This window comes from Lynx rufus, unplaced genomic scaffold, assembly GCF_022079265.1.
Source record: "Lynx rufus isolate CCGP_SWC_20201006 ecotype Redwood Valley unplaced genomic scaffold, mLynRuf1.p SCAF_8, whole genome shotgun sequence".
Classification (NCBI taxonomy): Eukaryota; Metazoa; Chordata; class Mammalia; order Carnivora; family Felidae; genus Lynx; species Lynx rufus.
In genome coordinates, this window is record NW_025814896.1 from 121,851,094 (window position 1) to 121,869,847 (window position 18,754).

At 41.0% G+C, this 18,754-nt stretch overlaps 1 protein-coding gene across 1 annotated transcript; it reads left to right on the forward strand.

Moving 5' to 3' along the window:
- The first annotated feature begins 970 nt into the window (after positions 1-970).
- Positions 971-17,580, forward strand: WDCP (WD repeat and coiled coil containing). Its single transcript, XM_047069733.1, has 4 exons — positions 971-1,040; positions 10,956-12,804; positions 15,922-16,039; positions 17,345-17,580. The coding sequence occupies exons 2-4, from the start codon at positions 10,975-10,977 to the stop codon at positions 17,470-17,472; spliced, it is 2,076 nt and encodes a 691-aa protein (XP_046925689.1). The 5' UTR covers positions 971-1,040; positions 10,956-10,974; the 3' UTR covers positions 17,473-17,580.
- Positions 17,581-18,754: the final 1,174 nt, after the last annotated feature.

Sequence of the window (18,754 nt, forward strand, 5' to 3'; positions counted from 1 at the left end):
AAATTTGTGACGGGTGGTTACAGCATGGTTGATTCCTGCTGTGGAATGAATGAATAAGTTACAACTTAAGCTCCTCTTCCACGCCAGACCCTTCACCTCCACCCAAAAGAGTCCCAGGAATCTGGAAAGATATCTTTGGAGGAGGTAACATTTGCTTGAAGAATGAATGGAACTTTAATTTTTCTCTCACTCATTGTTCCAAAAATCAGTGTGAAATTATGATTCTGATAAATGGCACTGGAATATAAGCACGGGGAGAAAAACCTGAGTAAAGGCAGCCAGAGTGGGCCCTGGAAGTGTTCTTCTTCCATCCGCCCCACCCCCATTCTCCCAGGTGTTTAGGTAAGAGATTTTAGGTTATCAGCATCGCTGAAGTACCAAAACTGGATGTTTTGTTCAAGAAAGACGACGGTCAACTGTACTATGAAGGTCAGGATCTGAAATTCCCCATCAGCAACCCCACGGCATGGCCCAGAGTCTCCAGGTGTGTAGCTGGTCTAAAGTCTGGTGTCACACTAGGTCCCTGGGCTATGGCCAGTAAGTGTAGAACAGGAGTTTGTAACTCGGACAGGTCTATGGACAGGCTTCAGTGAATGCACAATGTTTTGTGTACAGGTAAGAACATTTTTCTGGGGAGATTTTATCACATTTTAAAAGAAGTCCTCAACACCTTCCCATTCCCCTGACCCCCATCTCCTCTCCAAAGTTAAGAAACCGTACTCTAGGGATCCTGTACCCCTTCTTAGACTAAGAGAATCGAGAAGTGAGGGAAGGCTCTACCCTTCTTGAGGGAGAAATTGTTGCTGGTTTACTGTAGATGGAGTTACACGGAAACTACAACTCCCAGAGATCCGTGCGACAGTTCCAGTGCTTATTGGTCAGAGGGAAGGACCCTAACCAATAGACAGAGGGCATTGTAGGGCTTGCCAAGTTACCGCTCACCTATCAGTGGCCTGGGAGCCGATACTTCCGGTATTCGCTCAGGGCTCCAGATCCGCAGGACCCGGGAGTCTTATTTTCTGTGGGCAGTCAGGCCAAAGGTATTGTTGTGTCCGTTCCTGCCTAAGCCTAGCTGGTTTTGGGAGGCTGTGGGTGGGCGGAGAGGGAGATGGAGGGGCCAGTACTTGTTGGGGAGTGGGGAGGAGACCCAGGAGTGCAGAGAGAATGGGGAGAATGGGAGTAGGGAACTCGCGTGCGAGGGGCTAGCGGCTGAGGATGAGCGAGGGGTGGCTTTAAACGTTTGAATATATTCCATGTGACTCATTAGTGATACTTGTGGGAATATATCCTAAAGAAGCCATCGGAAATGAAGAACATGCTTTATGCATAAAGACCTTTATCACAGAGTTATTTATGATAAGATAAAGTTGGCACAACCAGGTGTCTCAACAGTGAGGAAAAATGCGACTTCACTAAATGCATATTAAGTGGCTTTTTAAAATAATTTGTAGGGGCGCTTTGGGTGGCCCAGTCAGTTAAGCTGTCCCACTTCGGCTGAGGTCATGATCTCACAGTTCACAAGTTCGAGCCCCACGTGGGGCAGGCACTGTGCTGACACCTCAGAGCCTGGAGCCTGCTTCAGATTCTGTGTCTCCTTGTCTCCCTGCCCTTTCCCTGCTCTCACTCTGTCTCTCTCGCAAAAATAAACAAACATTTAAATAAATAATAATTTATAAATTTTAAGTAACATGGGAAAATGCTAATATATAATAAGTGAAAAAATCGTGATATGAAACTGTACAGTATGGTTGAAAAATTTTTAACCAAAACTACATAGAAAAAAAAGCCAGAGGGATGTAGTCATAATTTTTTCCCTTTGGATGAGTGGTTTTTCGTGAATTTAGCTTTTTACCTTTCCTGTGTGTTAATTTTTTTAAAAAGTGTGAAGAACTTGAAATTATTTTATAGTCGAAACACAACAAACAGAAAAACAAGTTGGAGGTTATGTAGTTCTGTTTAAACCTACTGGAAATGGTCCAGTTTGCCTAAGCCCCTTGATTCTCACCATGAGTTGTCTTTAGAGATTAAAAACAAGAATTAAATGGCCATAGGCTGAGCAGCAGGTCCTGATTCTGACCATCTCTCCCCTGAACTAATAAAACAGTGGCTTTTCATTCCCTAAAACTCCCTGAAATCTTATAGTCTGAGGGTTGAGAGACTAACAAGTATACAGTTAGCATCAGGCAGAATTTAGATATTTTAAAGGATACAAAATAATTGGGGGACACCTAAAGGCTATTTCAACCTTTGTCCTCTTGGCTCTCTGATCTTTCACAGCCAGACTGTCCACTGCTTTGGCTTTAATTATCTACATTATGACAGTGACTCCCAAATCCTTAACCTCTGACTGCCTAAGGCACATTGCTACCTATAGACATCTTAGATGAAGCAGATCTAATACAAAATTTCTTACCCTTCCAATGTTTGAAGCACACTCTGCCTTCTATATCTCTGATTAATGGTTCAACAGTTTCGTAAGCAAAAGTCTACATGTTATCCTCAATTCCCCTTTCTTCCTCACCACTCATATCCTACCTGATGTCATTATTTATTCAATCTGCATTAGAAATATCTCTGGAGGGGTGCCTTCGTGGCTCAGTAGGTTGAGGATCAGACTCTTGATTTCGCCTCAGGTCGTGATCCCAGGATAGTGGGATCGAGCCCTGCATTGGGCTCCATGCCCAGCGTTGAGCCTGCTTGTGATTCTCTCTTTCCCTCTGCCCCTCTCCCACTTTCTCCCACTCTTGCTCTCTCTAAAAAAAGAAAAAGAAAAAACAAAGAAAGATCTCTTGAATCAGGTACTCTTTCTCTTCGGAAGTAGCTACAAACTTGGCTTACTTTCTCATTGTGAGAAATTCAAACTATCTCATGACTCCTCATTAAACTTATCAGCCTGGGGCGCCTGGGTGGCTCAGTCGGTTGGGCGTCCGACTTCGGCTCGGGTCATGATCTTGCGGTCCGTGAGTTCGAGCCCCGCGTCGGGCTCTGTGCTGACAGCTCAGAGCCTGGAGCCTGTTTCAGATTCTGTGTCTCCCTCTCTCTCTGACCTTCCCCCATTCATGCTCTGTCTCTCTCTGTCTCAAAAATGAATAAACGTTAAAAAAAAAAATTTAAACTTATCAGCCTGGGGCGCCTGGGTGGCTCAGTCGGTTGGGTGTCCGACTTTGGCTCAAATCATGATCTCACAGCTCGTGGGTTCAAGCCCCGCGTCAGGCTCTGTGCTGACAACTCAGAGCCTGGAGCCTGCTTCGGATTCTGTGTCTCCTGTCTCTCTGCCCCTCCCCTGCTCATGCTCTGTGTGTGTGTGTGTGTCTCTCTCTCTCTCAAAAATAAATAAACATTAAAAAAATTTAAAAAAAAAAAAAAGAGCCTTGTTCCTTGTCAGGTCCATCCTGTGCTTTGTCATGTGAATGTGTGCTGGTTCCTCCAAATTCCTCAGCATGCCCTTTATGATCAGAGATAGAAGGTTGGAAAGGTATATCAATCTCAGATAATTTAAAGACTGAAATACCTTGCTAAGACATTTGAAAGAACTTTTTTATATATATAGACTGTAGAGACAAAGTATTTGAGCAGAAGAACAAAATGCGCATAGCTGTGATTTTTTTTTAATGTTTTATATATTTATTTTGAGAGAGGGAGAGAGAGAGAGAATCCCAAGCAGGCTCTGTGCTGCGAGTGCAGAGCCCAGTGTGGAGCTCAATCCCGCGAACCATGACATGACCTGAGCTGAGATCAGGAGTCAAGATGGTTAACCGACTGAGCCACCCAGGTGCCCCTGACCATAGCTGTGATTTTTTAAAAAGATGATTCTACCCAATCATATAAAGCATCCAGGCTCTGTGGGAAGGAAGAGGCTGGTATCCAGAAGACTTCTTGTTCTAGCCTACTAAAGAGGGAGAGGTGGTCAGGACCTAAACTAGCAATGGATTACAAAGGATTGCTACAGATTTTTGTAATTTTTGTTAGGTTTTTGAGAAAAATGTGCCAAATTTCTTCTTGTTACCAAGGGTGAAAATATTAAAATTAATTCTTCTGAAAATCTTAGTAACATTATCATGTTTGTTTTTCTCTTATTTACAAATCCTTATTCTGTGCTACCCCTGGCCATATACACCCTCAATGACATTAGACTGAATTGGTAGCCTAAAACATATATAAATTGCCTTTGATATAATTGGCCCATTAGGAATTTTCTCTGCCTAGGAAAATGTATCATGCATTATTTATCAATAAAAGTCTTTTAAAAGTGCATGAGTAGATATTAGAGGAAAACATATATTATCTTATATAAGACCAGTGGGCTAGAGATGGCAGTTTTCTTCATTAATAGTGACAAGGGACTTATTTTCCATTTAGCAAGCCACTACAGACCCACTTAATCTGACATCATGTGTAGAAGCATAGTAGACAATTCCTTCTTAGTAAAAGACTCTACAAACAAGGATAAGGCCAGCAAAGAGGCATGAGAAATAACTTGCAGATGAGTTAAAAGCAAATCACCAGGCAGTTTGGTAGAGAATATGTTTCTGTGGATGTAGAGTCCAAAGACAACTTCTCAAGTTCTGTCTTTGACACATACTACTCAGTAAAACAGGGTTGAAAAATGTCCACTGGGTTCAGTGACATAGATGGCACTGGTGGCTTGGTTTTAAAAAGGTGGTAATAGGGTCAATTTGGGGGGTTAAGAAGAGAGTGGTGAGGAGATGCCTGGCTGGCTCAGTCAGTGGAATGTGCTACTCTTGATCTTGGGGTTATGAGTTCAAGCCCCAGGTTGGGTATAGAGATTACTTAAAACAAAATCTTTGGGGTGCCTGGGTGGCTGTCAGTTAAGCATCTGACTCTTGGCTTCCACTGTATGTGAGATCGAGCCTCGTGTTGGGCTCTGCTTGCTGACAGTGCAGAACCTGCTTGGGATTTCTCTTTCCCTCTCTCAAAATAAACAAACCAATGATGGGGCGCCTGGGTGGCTCAGTCAGTTAAGTGTCTGACTTCAGCTCAGGTCATGTTCTCACGGTTCGTGAGTTTGAGCCTTGCATCAGGCTCTGTGCTGACAGCTCAGAGCCTGGAGCCTGCTTCAGATTCTGTATTTCCCTGTCTCTCTCTCTACCCCTCCCTTGCTGATGCTCTCTTTCTCTCTGTCTCAAAAGTAAATAAACACTAAAAAAAAAAAAAAAAAAAGCAATGAAAAACAAACAAAATAACAATAAAATCTTTAAAAAACTTTAAGAGTTAAACACAGTTCTTAAAGATTTTTTTGTTTAATGAATGCTAGTTTAATGAACAATTTTACCAAGATAATTACAATTCATTTCTATCCCTGTGCTTTATATTTTTATTTAAATTTCACAAACTTCTGTTGGTCAAAAAGAATATAATGTTTTTTCATTAAGTTATTTAGCTAGTATACTCTTTGTTAGTATTTATTTATAAATAATAATATTTTTAATATTTATTTGTTATAATCAATATAATAATATTGTTAATATTATTTATTATGCTACTCTGTTTCTCAATAAGTCAACTAGGTGAAAATTCTTGTTTTTTGTCCTAAAATTAATCTTTCACATTTATTGTTGCAACATTTTATTCTTGCAACCATTATTACACATACAAATATATATCAACTCACTGATAGAATTTTGAAATAGAATGTACCTGAAGGTAAATTTTTGCCCTTTAAATAAAGAATGCTTATCATATTTGTCTATATTTGAAAGTAAATACTTATTTAGATAAATTAGAATATCCAATTTATTCTCATTACTGCCTTATTCTTATCTGACCTTATGTATCTTAAATATGCGTGGACACACACATTCAGGGATGCTAGAAAATGACATTAAGGCATTAGGCTGTTCAGTTTTCCAAAGGCTAAAATCCAAGCCAAATAGATTTTGGCTGAATACAAAGGCAAAGCCAGCTTTTGATGCACTTGAACTTGAAGCTCACTACTAAAGCCACAGTAAACCAGGTTCTGTATATAAGATGATGCAAGGAAAGATTTTCATACTGTGGCACTGATACAGACTCTACATTATAATAATCACTTGAAATAAAGATGTTTTTTCCCCTGGAACTATCCTAGGAAGAAAATGTTTGATTGTTGTAAAATCCTGTGTTAATTTTATAAAATATAAAAATTATATAAATATATGATTTATTAACATTGTTTGGTTATTTGTCGTCATGATTTAAATGACAAGTATGAGTTAAGACCTGGAAACTTGTGCTAATATGTATATGTAAACTATGGCTAATATGTATGGTTGCTTAACCTTTTTTTTTTTTACCATATAGGAAATGAGAAATGCTATTATATGGCTGCATTAGGACTATATGGACCAGTAGGGGAGGGAAATATCTCTTAATATATATTCCCCCATTGTTTTGGTTGTTTTAAGAGGCTGGATTATTGGGGCACCTGGGTGACATAGTCACTCTTTTTTTTTTTTTTTTTTTTTCAATTTGAGAGGGAGCATGAGTCAGTCTGACTCTTGATTTCCGCTCAGGTCATGATCCCAGGGTGGTCAGATAGAGCCTTTGTTGGGCTCCAAGTTGAGTGTGGAGCCTGTTTAAGATTCTCTCTCTCTCTCTCTCTCTCTCTCTCTCTCTCTCCCTCTCTCCTTCTGCCCCTCTCTCTGACTCGCACTCTCTCTCAATTGAAAAAAAAAAAAAAGAGGAGGGATTATTTAACAGACTTAGAAAGCATGTCCAAATATAGTCCAAAGAGGTTTACTTACAGTATCATAAGAGCCTAAAGCAACAAAAATGTGATCACAACACAACCCCTGGCAATACTGTGACCCAATTAGAAACTCCTTTTATGATGTAATGGATACAGCATTCCATCTGAAAATACTTAACAGGCAAAGAAGTTAAGTTTTTAACTTAAGTCTCATTTTTACTCTCAAAGACCTTGTGCGTTAGTTGTGAAATGTGAGGTAGTACATGAAAGAGTAACTGGTAATTGCAGATAATAAACTGAAGATGTCACATGAGAGCTGTATGCTGTAAGGCTATAGGAGTTAAGAGGAGGAAAGTATCAGATTTAGCAGGATGATTAAAGAAGACCCTTTGGAAGAGATAGTAATTAAGCTGGGCCATCAGTTCCCCTGTCATTGATTGAGTGTTTTGAATGGGCCAAGTATTGTAACTATGAAGATGACCAACTAGAAATAAGACTGGAGGGATAGGAGGTGCACAATGGGTAGGGGTTCGAATGCCCAACTGAGGAATTCAGACTTTATCCTATAGGACAGTGCTGCCCAGCAGAACTTTCTTCAGTGATGGAGATGTTCTATTCTCCTCTGCCCAATGTGATAGCCACTAGCCACATGTGACTGTTGACCACTTGAAAAAGACTAGTGTGACTGAGGAACTGATTTTTTATTTTAATTAAATTTGCAAAGCACATACGGTTAGTAGCTACTGTATTGAACAGTGCAGCTGTGGGCAGTAGGTAGTATCTGCCTTTTTTTTTTTTTTTAATGTTTATTTGGTGGGGGGAAGGGAGAGAATCCCAAGCAGGCTCCTTGCTCAGCACAGAGCCTGACACAGGGCTCGATTCCACAACCCTCGATTCCATGTGAGATCATGATCTGAGCTGAAAATCAAGAGTCAGACACTTAACTGACTGAGCCACCCAGGTGTCCCGAATTTTGTTTTTAACATCTGCCAATTTTTAAGCTGATAAATGATATACTTAAAAGGATATTTTAAGACTGGTTTTGCACAAGATGGACTAGAGAAAGAAAGAGGTAGGGAAACCAAGTAGGAGGCAATTATTACAGCCAACTAGGTTTGCAGTAACAGCGATCTAATTCAGGATAGTGCTGGTGGGAATGATAAGAAGGACTGGATTCAGGAACAGTTCTAAGAATTAATAAGACTTGGTCACCAACTGAGAAGGCAGGAGAGTAGTCAAATGGAGTCCTGAGTTTTTAGCCTGAGTGAATGTGAGAATGGCGATATCCATTAACAGAAATTGAGGAGCTGCTGTGGAGAGCAAAAAAGGCCTTTTTTTTTTTTTTCCTTCCATGCAGGTCCAGTTTGAAATGAATGTGGGCAGGGCTAATATCAGCCATAATGTGAAGCCTAACATATAATTGAATAGCATTGTAGCACAGCAGATCTGACAGTAATAAACAGAGGTAACAATTGAAAACACGAGAGTAGGTGACACTGGAAGGAAGGAAATGTTGAGAACAGTGATAGGGACTGAGTACTAACTAAACTTGTGGACCCTATCCACATCTAGAAAAAAGTTGGGACACAAGCTGAATTCCCACCTATAGTGGAATCTTTGAGTGCATTACGGCATACCTTGCAGCTACTAATGGGGCTACTTAAAAGATTGAGGAAGATCTGTTTGTTACTGACTTGAAAAAGTACCCGTGATTTAAAATAAATTAGTGAATAGTATGTAACATATGAGATCCCTGTGGTTATTGTTGGTCCTTTTTTTAAAACCCCTTCCTAATTTGGGGGCAGCTGCCCTTTGTGTGAGTGTTGGTGGGAAAGCAGAACCCCCGTCCCTTATGACAGAAGCCTTTGTGGGGACCCCTCTTTCTCCCCATCCTGGCAGCTAGAGCAGGACTTGGAAGCTAGGCCAAGCCAGTGGGAAGTTTCCCCCTGGACCCCTATTCGGAATCTTAAGCAATTGTTATCAAGTGAAGGGGCAGTGAAGTTAGATTCTCAGCCACTAATGTGTTGAGAGAGTGGTAGCCATGGTTTATTCTGTCTAGCTAGCCTCACTTGGTTTCTGCTTGTTTTTCTGATCCTGGTTCTTGAGATTTTTTTTTTTTACTTAAGTTAGCCAGAGTGGATTCCGTTGTTAGTACCCAGGAACTTTGACTTAAACCCCCTTTTTTTGTTTAAAAGAAAAAAAAAACTTAGCACATATAAAATTCTTTTTTTTTTTTGGATAAGTTTCTTTAATGGTTTCAGAGGCTACACACCAAATTGTTAACAGTGCTTTTATCAAGGACTTGAGTTTGGGGAGGGGAGGTGTTGGCATGGGGTAGGAGGAAACATTTCATTTTATTGTAGAAACTTCTGGTTTGTCTCAATTTCATTGCAGTGAACATGTACTTCTTTAGTAATTTAAATTCCTTAAAAAAAAAAAAAACCTTAAGAATGAAAAAAATTGAAGATAATATTTCCCTAACCTACTTTGTATTCTTGCAAAAGATTGTTGCAAGGAGCAAATGTGATAGGGAATGTGAAAATGGTCTGAAAATTATTAAGTGCTATTTGAATATGGTGAAGTAGAAATAGCAACAGTGACTCTTTGAGTGTCATTTCGCTGAGGAGGTAAAAGCCATTTTGAAGGGAGTTGAGGAAATAAGTGCTAATAAAGTCAGAGATGTGAATATCAGTTAATGCTTGACTTGGCAGTGAAAGAAGAATAGAAATTAGATGGTGAAAGAGGTTTTTCTCAATATTTTAATTTGAGAAATTTTTAACTTAAAAGTTGAAAGTACCAGGAATATCAATATAGCCTCAGTCTAGATTCAGGATTTATTAACATTTTGCTACATCTGTTTTATCTCTCTGTGTTTCTATATAAAATGTGTAGGGTTTGGTGTTTCTGATTTAAAAAAAAAATTTTTTTTTTACATTTATTTATTTTTGAGAAACAGAGTGAGACAAAACGTGAGTGGGGGAGGGGCAGAGAGAGAAGGAGACACAGAATCTGAAGCAGGCCCCAGGCTCCGAGCAAGGGGTCAGCACAGAGCCTGATGAGGGGCTCGAACCCACGAACTGTGAGATCATGACCTGAGCCGAGGTCGGACACTCAACCGACTGAGCCACCCAGGTGCCCCTGGTGTTTCTGGATTTAGCTAAGCCATTTGAAAGCAAATTGTAGGCATCATGACACTTTACCCCAAATACTCCAACATCATATTTTAACAGCAAGGACATTCTCCTACATGACCATAATACCGTGTTCACACTTAAGATTAAGAACTCTAAGGCTCCTGGGTGGCTCATTTGGTTAAGCATCTGACTCTTGATTTCAGCTCAGGTCATGATCTCATGGTTCATGGGTTAGAGCCCCACATGGGGCTCTGTGCTGACAGAGCAGAGCCTGCTTGGGATTCTCTCTCTCCTCTCTCTCTGCTCCTCCCCCGCTTGCACACACTCTCTCAAAATAAATAATAAACGTTTTTTTTAAAAGAAAATAACTCCACAGTATCTCCTAATATCTATTGCATATTCAAATTTCTCCAATTCTAAAAATATCTTTTTTTAATAGAAAATTTTATTTCCGGGGCACCTGGGTGGCTCAGTCGGTTAAGCATCTGACTTCTATTTGGGTCATGATCTCGAGGTTCCTGGGTTTGAGCCCCACATCTGGCTCTGTGCTGACAGCTCAGAGCCTGGAGCCTGCTTTGGATTCTGTCTCCCTCTTTCTCTGCCCCTCCCCCACTTGCACTCTGTCTCTGTCTCTCTCTCTCTCAAAAATAAACAAACATTAAAAAGAAAGTTTTATTTCCTCAATTCAAGAGCTGATCAAAGTTTATATGTTACATTTGCTTGTTATGGCTCAGTCATGTCTTTTATTTTTTTTTTTTTAATTTTTTTTTTCAATGTTTACTTATTTTTGGGACAGAGAGAGACAGAGCATGAACGGGGGAGGGGCAGAGAGAGAGGGAGACACAGAATCGGAAACAGGCTCCAGGCTCTGAGCCATCAGCCCAGAGCCCGACGCGGGGCTCGAACTCACGGACCGCGAGATCGTGACCTGGCTGAAGTCGGACGCTTAACCGACTGCGCCACCCAGGCGCCCCTCAGTCATGTCTTTTAATCTGTCACATGCCTTTGACCTTTTATCTCCTTGAAATATTGACCTGTGAAAGGCCTAAGCCAATTGTCTTATAAAATGTCCTACGTTTTGGATTTGTCTGATTATAGTCTCATGGTAAAACTTTCCTTCTTAATGATTTCAGATACCCTTTATCAAAGAGGATGGAGTTGGGAAAAGGAAGACTTCTCAGGACTGGGCTGAATGCATTGTATCAGGCAGTACACCCAGTTCATGGCCTTGTCTGGACTAATGGGAACCAGGTAGTCCTGACTGATTTACAGCTTCACAGTGGAGAGGCCAGGTTTGGGGACTCAGAGGTCATTGGACAGTTTGAACATGTGTATGGAGTGTCTTGGGCCCCACCTGGCACAGCTGACATGCCTGCTCTGCTCGCTGTGCAGCACAAGAAGCGTGTCATTGTGTGGCAGCTATGTCCCAACAGTACGGGGACGAACAAACGGCTGATGTCTCAGACCTGTGAGATTAGAGAATCACTCCCTGTCCTTCCCCAGGGCTGTGTGTGGCATCCAGAAAGTGCTGTCCTGGCTGTGTTGACTGCGCAGCGTGTCTCCGTTTTCCACAGTGTTCACTGCGACAGTTCCCGGGTGAACGCGGACATTGACACCCAGGGCCTCATTCACTGTGCGTCTTGGACCCAGGATGGCCAGAGGCTGGTGGTGGCAGCTGGCAGCAGCCTGCATTCCTACATTTGGGACAGTGCTCAGAAGACTCTTCGCAGGTGCTCCTTCCACCCAGTGTTTGATGTGGACAGCTCTGTGCGCTCCATCAGAGCCACCGTGGACTCACAGGTCGCTGTAGCCACTGAGCTCCCACTAGATAAGATCTGTGGCTTAAATGCATCTGAAATCTTTGATGTTCCACCTAGCGGTGAAGACCCTTGTCTGTGTACTTTCCCGGTTATTGATGAAGTACCCACCACGGGTAAGGGGGCAGTTGCTTCTAAAACAAGTGTTGAAACATCAGTTTCTCCCCTTTCTTCCTTTTCAGATCCTCTGGATCTAACTCATATGCATTTCAATACGTCAAAGTCTGAGGGTAGTTCTCTTATTTGTCTAAGAAAAAAAGACTACTTGACAGGAACTGGCATGGATTCTTCACATCTGGTCCTTGTGACCTTTGAGAAGGAGGTTACACAGACCAGAAAAGTCACCATTCCAGGCATTCTTGTTCCTGATCTAATAACATTTGATCTTAAAGCTCAGGTGGTAGCAGTGGCTTCTAATACTTCCAATATAATTTTTATCTATTCTGTCATCCGATCGTTTATACCAAACATCCAGCAGATTCAACTTGAGAAAAGTGAAAGACCAAAAGGTATGTGTTTCTTGACAGATAAGTTATTACTAATTTTGGTTGGAAGACAAAAATCCACTGATTCAGCTTTTCTTCCTTCTTCAAAGACTGATCAGTATATCATTCGTTTGATTGTTAGAGAAGTAACATTGGAAAAAGAATTGCCAGTAACATCGAGTGAAAACCAGAGTGGATACTCTACTTTCAGTACCCCATTAAGTAAAATAGACAGAAAAAAGCTACTTGAAAGTCTTTCCCCAGATTTGTGTCACCAAAACAGAGGGCTCTTCACATCTGACAGCCGTAGTCAATGCGAAAGGCCTGGAAGAACCCTTATTGAAGAAATCAGGAGCCCTCCAAGCAGTATCTGTGATGGCTCCATAGCTCTCAGAACTCTAGATGCTGAGCCCGTTAACCGCTCAGTAACACCACCCAGGTCCAGCAGCACACCAGACCACACCAGCACTCCGGAACCTCCTAATTTGCCTCAAAGCAAGAACTCACAGAAGGAAAAGGAAACTTACCGACTGTCTAAGGAAATGGAAATTTTGTCTAGGACCCTGACTGAAGTGCAGCGATGTCTTTCTGAACTCACAGACGCTCTGCATAATGGGAAGAAGTCCTCTCCTGTGTATCCACTGTCTCGGGATCTGCCTTACGTGCACATCACTTACCAGGTAACTTCTCCTTTGAGGAGCTACCACTATACAGAAAAGCTCCTGCAGCCAGTGGGTACTGCAAGAAAAATCCACTGATGATGAAGATGGTGCTCTAGCTGAACTTCACTGAACTGGGCATGTTATGTCACAGGCAAGTTGTAATACCTTTCTGGGTTGGTTGGCTGCCAGCCAGACGGGCACACATACCAGTGTATAGTGTGATCGTATCACATGCATGGTGTAAAATATGAATGACGGTACTCATTCTGGCAATTTCTATTTAGGAAAAAAAAGAGTTTTCCTTATTGTGTCATCTTATGGGAGACTTTTCCTTATGCGTTGCAGAGAGAAAGGTCCATTTTAAAAAAATGTAATGCGTATGCAAACATTACACGAATGGGATTATAGCCTACCTGTTTTTATCACGAACACTTTCTTTCTCCATTGAACTTGGCCCTGCCCCCTGCCATAATTCACTTTATGGCAGCTTACTGTGGTTCTCTCCATATTTTAGTTCATAACTCATATAATCGTACACACTTCTTTGTATCTATAGGCCTATATGCGGGGCTGATGGTTTGTCATTGTTTTACAAAAATGGAGTCGTAAGTTGCGCTCTTCATGCTGAGAGGACGCTGCTTATTGAGGTGGTCCATTGTTGATAGACGTTCACGTTGCCTTTACTTCTTCACTGCTTCAGTCACTCCAAGCAGGGCTCTCATCGTACTCTTTTATGTATCTATTTGTATTCCTACTTTTATTTCTGTTGGGTTGGTTCCCAGAAGTAGAAGCGCAAATTTGAAAAGTACATATACATTTCTACTTTTAATACAGTTGCCAGATTGCCTTTCAGAGATTTTTTACTAAATGTATCATCATATGCCCACTCTCAACCTATGAGACTTCCTGTTCCTCACATCCTTACCAATCTGATAAGTGTGAAGTGCTTTTTACTTTCATTCATTTGTATTTCCTTTACTGTTAGTGAACTTGAGTATGTCTTTCATGGTTTTTGGCCCGCTGAATATGAACTGCCTATTGTTCATTTTTTTTTCCTATTGAGTTATCAGTTTATAAGAGTTTTTTGCTTATTATAGAAATTAACATACATGCAATAGTCTAGATTTGGTTGCATTGTTTTATTATATTAGTTTTTACATTTAAATTTTTAATCTTTCATTACATTTTGGTGTGTGGTCCACTTTTATTTTCTGAGAGATAATCAATTGTGCTAGGAGCTTTATTAAAAATCTATCTTTCGGGGCGCCTGGGTGGCGCAGTCGGTTAAGCGTCTGACTTCGGCCAGGTCACGATCTCACGGTCTGTGAGTTCGAGCCCCGCGTCGGGCTCTGGGCTGATGGCTCGGAGCCTGGAGCCTGTTTCCGATTCTGTGTCTCCCTCTCTCTCTGCCCCTCCCCCGTTCATGCTCTGTCTCTGTCTGTCCCAAAAATAAATAAATAAAAACGTTGAAAAAAAAAATTAAAAAAAAAAAAAAAAATCTATCTTTCGATGGGGCGCCTGGGTTGCTCAGTCAACTCTTGCTTTCAGCTCAGGTCATGACCTTGTGGTTCATGAATTCAAGCCCCAGGTAAGGCTCTGCACTAACAGCACAGAGCCTGCTTGAGATTCTCTCCCTTTCTCTCTGTCCCTACCCCACTTGTGTGTGCTCTCTCTCACGCTCTCTCTGTCAAAGATAAATAAATAAACATTAAAAAAAAAAAATACATCTTTCAGGGGCCTGGCTGACTCAGTAGGTGGAGTATGCAACTCTTGATCTCAGGGTCCTGAGTTCAAGCCCCACGTTGGCATAGAGCTTAATTTAAAAAAGAATCCATCTTTAATCCCACTGAACTTGATCTAACACATTTGTCATATATAAACTTATATGTACTGGGATCTAATTCTGAATTCTCCATATTGTAACTACTATAATGCTGATCTCTTTATCTAGAACTTTACCAATATCACACTGATTTGATTGTGGACTTTTATATCTTCATTTTAAAAGATATTTGCAGAAAGTTGGTATCGAAATCATTGATAAGTAATATGTTAAGTTATTATCTAATAGTTAAGAGGGGTCTTTTAATTAGTTTTTTAAAAATTTTTTTTAATGTTTATTTTTGAGAGAGAGAGCGAGAGCATGAGTGGCGGGAGAGGTACAGAGAGAGAGGGAGACACAGAATTTGAAGCAGGCTCCAGGCTCTGAGCTGTCAGCACAGAGCCCGACATGGGGTTTGAACTCATGAACTGTGAGATCATGACCTGAGCCGAAGTCTGATGCTCAACTGACTGAGCCACCAAAGCGCCCCTTAATTAGTTTTTTCTTAAAACTATTACTCTTGGACCAACTCAAAAGTATAGGTTTGTTTTTTGTTTCTTTATTTTTAATGTTTATTTTGAGGGGGAGAGGGTAAGGAGAGAATTCTAAGCAGTCTCTGTGCTGTCAGTGCCGAGCGGGCTTGATCTTATGACCATGAGATCATGACTGGAGCCGAGACCAAGAGTCAGACAGTTAACTGACTGAGCCATCCAGGCACCCCAGGATGTAGGTTTTTAAAAGAACCAAAGAATAGTTTAAAATAATTAAAATTTTTTATTATGAAAAATTGTAAACATAAAGAAAGACTAAATAACGAAATCTTTTATACCTATCATCTGGATTTAACTCTTGTTAATATTTTGCCATAATGGCTTCATTTTTTTTTTAATTTTTCTTTTAAATCTTTATTTATTTTTGAGAGAGAGACAGCAGGCTCCAGGCTCTGAGCTGTCAGCACAGAGCCTGACGCAGGGCTCGAACTCACGAACCATGAGATCGTGACCTGAGCCAAAGTCAGCCACCCAACCAGCTGAGCCACCCAGGCACCCCTATTGCTTCATTTTTTTTTTTTTAACAATTTCCTAAAATACTTTAAGTAGGGATGTCATGGTATTTAAGCCATAAATATTTTGGGATCGAATCTTTTTGTTATGTTAAATAATGTAGCCAAAATCTCCTTATTTACAACTGGTTTAGTTAGAGTAATAGTAAATAGGATTTAAAAAAAAACTACTTACACATTCTAGTTTTAAGAAATGTTAACTTTGTTGCTTCTGCAATCAGTTTAACAACTTTTATTTTTATATCTGAAGAAATCTCATTATGTAGGTCCTGTTGTTGAAAAAAGAGCTGTGCTTCTCTGCAATGGCAAACTAAGGCTCAGTACAGTTCAGCAGACTTTTGGCCTCTCTCTTATTGAAATGCTCCATGGTAGGTAAAATTCAGAAATTGACTCTACCCCACACCCCCCCTCTACCATTTTTTGTTTTGTAACTTTGTAATTTTCATTGATAACGAACCATTCAGTGGTTCACTAGATAATTAGGTATTGTTAATTGTCTACTATATACCCAAGGCTATAGAAAATATGGGTTCTGCCCTTAAGGAACTTACATATATATTCTAGCTGGAAGACCTAAATGTACACAGGAAAAAACTAGAAAAGAGTTACAAAGCAATGTATAATAGCTGCAAAGAAATGACATAAAAACCTCATATATACCTGTTACACTAAACATAAAGGTCATAGCAGCATTTCTTAAAGGAGGTGTCATTTCAATAGGCAGCAAACATGTGGATGTGAAGGCCATTCCCAAATGCCAGAGGACTGAGTCATACCCGTACCATCAGGTGCACAGGATGGTTTTTTTATGCCTCATTCTTTTAATGGAAGCCACCACCACATTGAACATGGAATTTGTTTCATTTTTTTCTCCCCCTTAATATGTCAGCATCAGCTTTTTCCTGTTTTGACACATGCATCTGTGATATGACATCATAGTTGTCATTTGTCCTGGGTGGGGTTAATACTCCATTCTGGGTGTACCATATTGTACTTTGCCATATTTTCTTTGGCATTTAAGTGGTTTCCAATTTTCGGCATCATCAATAGCACTAATAAAGACCTCTCTGCATATTTTACATGTTGTTTTTGGAAAGTATAGATTTTCAGAAGTGAAATTTTCAGAAGTGAGGCACAGTACATCTGAAAGAACCAGAGAAGGTCACAGGCTTGTGTTATGCTACTGGCCCTAGGTTACCCCAGAACAAACCATTCAGGATTATCTGGACCATTCTAGTCTATCTGCAGTCGGCTCAGCCTCCTAAGCTGTCTAGAGGTTGGTATGAACCTAAAGAATAAAGCTTCCTCCAGAGAGTAACTGTTCCCACCTTCACATAGTTTCTGGAGAAATTGCTTACGAGCGTGTAGATAGGGACACTCCACACACAACCCCTAACAACGTGTGCACTACATACACACTCATATGCATAGCACTAAGTGATAAATGCCTAGCCTGGGTAAAAGTGGATGTCCCCTAGCTATGCCTAAGTCATCAGTGACCTCACCCTAAGTAGGACTCAGTCCTTCCAGCTTCCCATTCCCATCCGTGTGATAATCAGGTTCAGTATTACCAACTACTGGATTCTTACTCTCAAAAAAGTATTTGTCTTATTTTTCTTTAAAGAATAAGATGAGATATTCTAAATTACATATGTGTTTATTTCACTTTGCAGACTCACACTGGATCCTTCTCTGTGCTGATAGCGAAGGCTTCATCCCGTTAACTTTCACAACCACTCAGGAAATAACCATAAGAGATGGCAGCTCAAATGTCTTCAGAGACTCTGCCTCAGAGTCTTAATCCTGGTCCTTCTCTCGAAGTCTATAGAGAGCTTAGTGTCCAAAGTGTAGATGCCACCAGCTGTCCCACCCATTTAGGCAGTATGGCCTGATACCTTTTTTTTTTTTTTTTTTTTTTTGAGAGAGAGAGAGAGAATCCCAGGCAGGCTCTGCTGCTGTCAGCGCACAGCCCGACACAGGGCCCAAACCCACAAACCGTGAGATCATGACCTGAGCCAAAGTCAAGAGTCGGGCTCTCAACCAACAGAGCCACCCTGGTGCCCTGGCCTGATACTTGTTTGCAGAGTTATTTGCTGCATAGCTTTTCAGATGAGGCCATTACAGACAAGATCTGTCTTCCACCATGGACTCTTCTCAGCCGGGATTTGCATTGTCGCTCAGAAGTGAAGCACGTGCCATGGTTGGCTTGGCCACTTGCCCCCCATTTCCCCCAGGCTGAGGCTCACTGCTCTGTAGCAGAGCTCAGTCTTTGTTAGATGGCTCAAAAAGTGGTTGTTTATGTATTCATGACCGTGTGGTTTTGTCTAAGGGCAGAATTCCCAGAACAAAACAATATTATGGTGCCATATGGATTGTGTTTTATGGTTTCTCTGAGGCTTTCTGTCCCTTGCCCAAAACCGTTAAAGCTGTCTTAGAAGCACTTAAAAGGTACTTCGGCATTGTTATAGATCATTTCCTTGGCTGATGAGAGCAAGAGGTACCAGAGAACATATGCTCCAGCATGTCCTGTTTACCCCAAACCAGCAGGAATCAGCAGAGCTCAAAAGAAGACCAAAAAAATCAACTGACTTCTGTGCCCAGCGCTACCTAGAACAGGAAGTCGTTCTGATGTTGGCTGGACCTGCCAGGATTTAAACCTAACTCTCTTGCTTCCTTAAAAAATTCTGGCTAACTATGGTCTAGATACTCCTAAAAACTAGTCCTAGCAGATTTCAAATGAAATTTCAAATGCTGTGATCCCTCTGGACCCCACCTGAGCGTGTGCGTGTGTCAATAGTGCAATGCCTAGCACAGAGGTCAGAGGCGTGATTCTATGCTGTCACTCCTCCTGATTTTCTCCCTGAAATGCTTCACCCCCCATCCCCCAGTTTGGGGATCATAAAAATGTCCTGTTTTTCTCCCAGTACACTCCCTTAGTTACATTGTCACTTTAATTTTGATGTTTTTCTTTTCCCTCCATTCAGGTCTTAGAGACCAGCACGAAGTCTGTGAGAGAAAGTAGTTCAGAAAATTGGAAATTTCACTGAATCTAAGGTAGGTAGAAGTACAAGCTTATTATAATT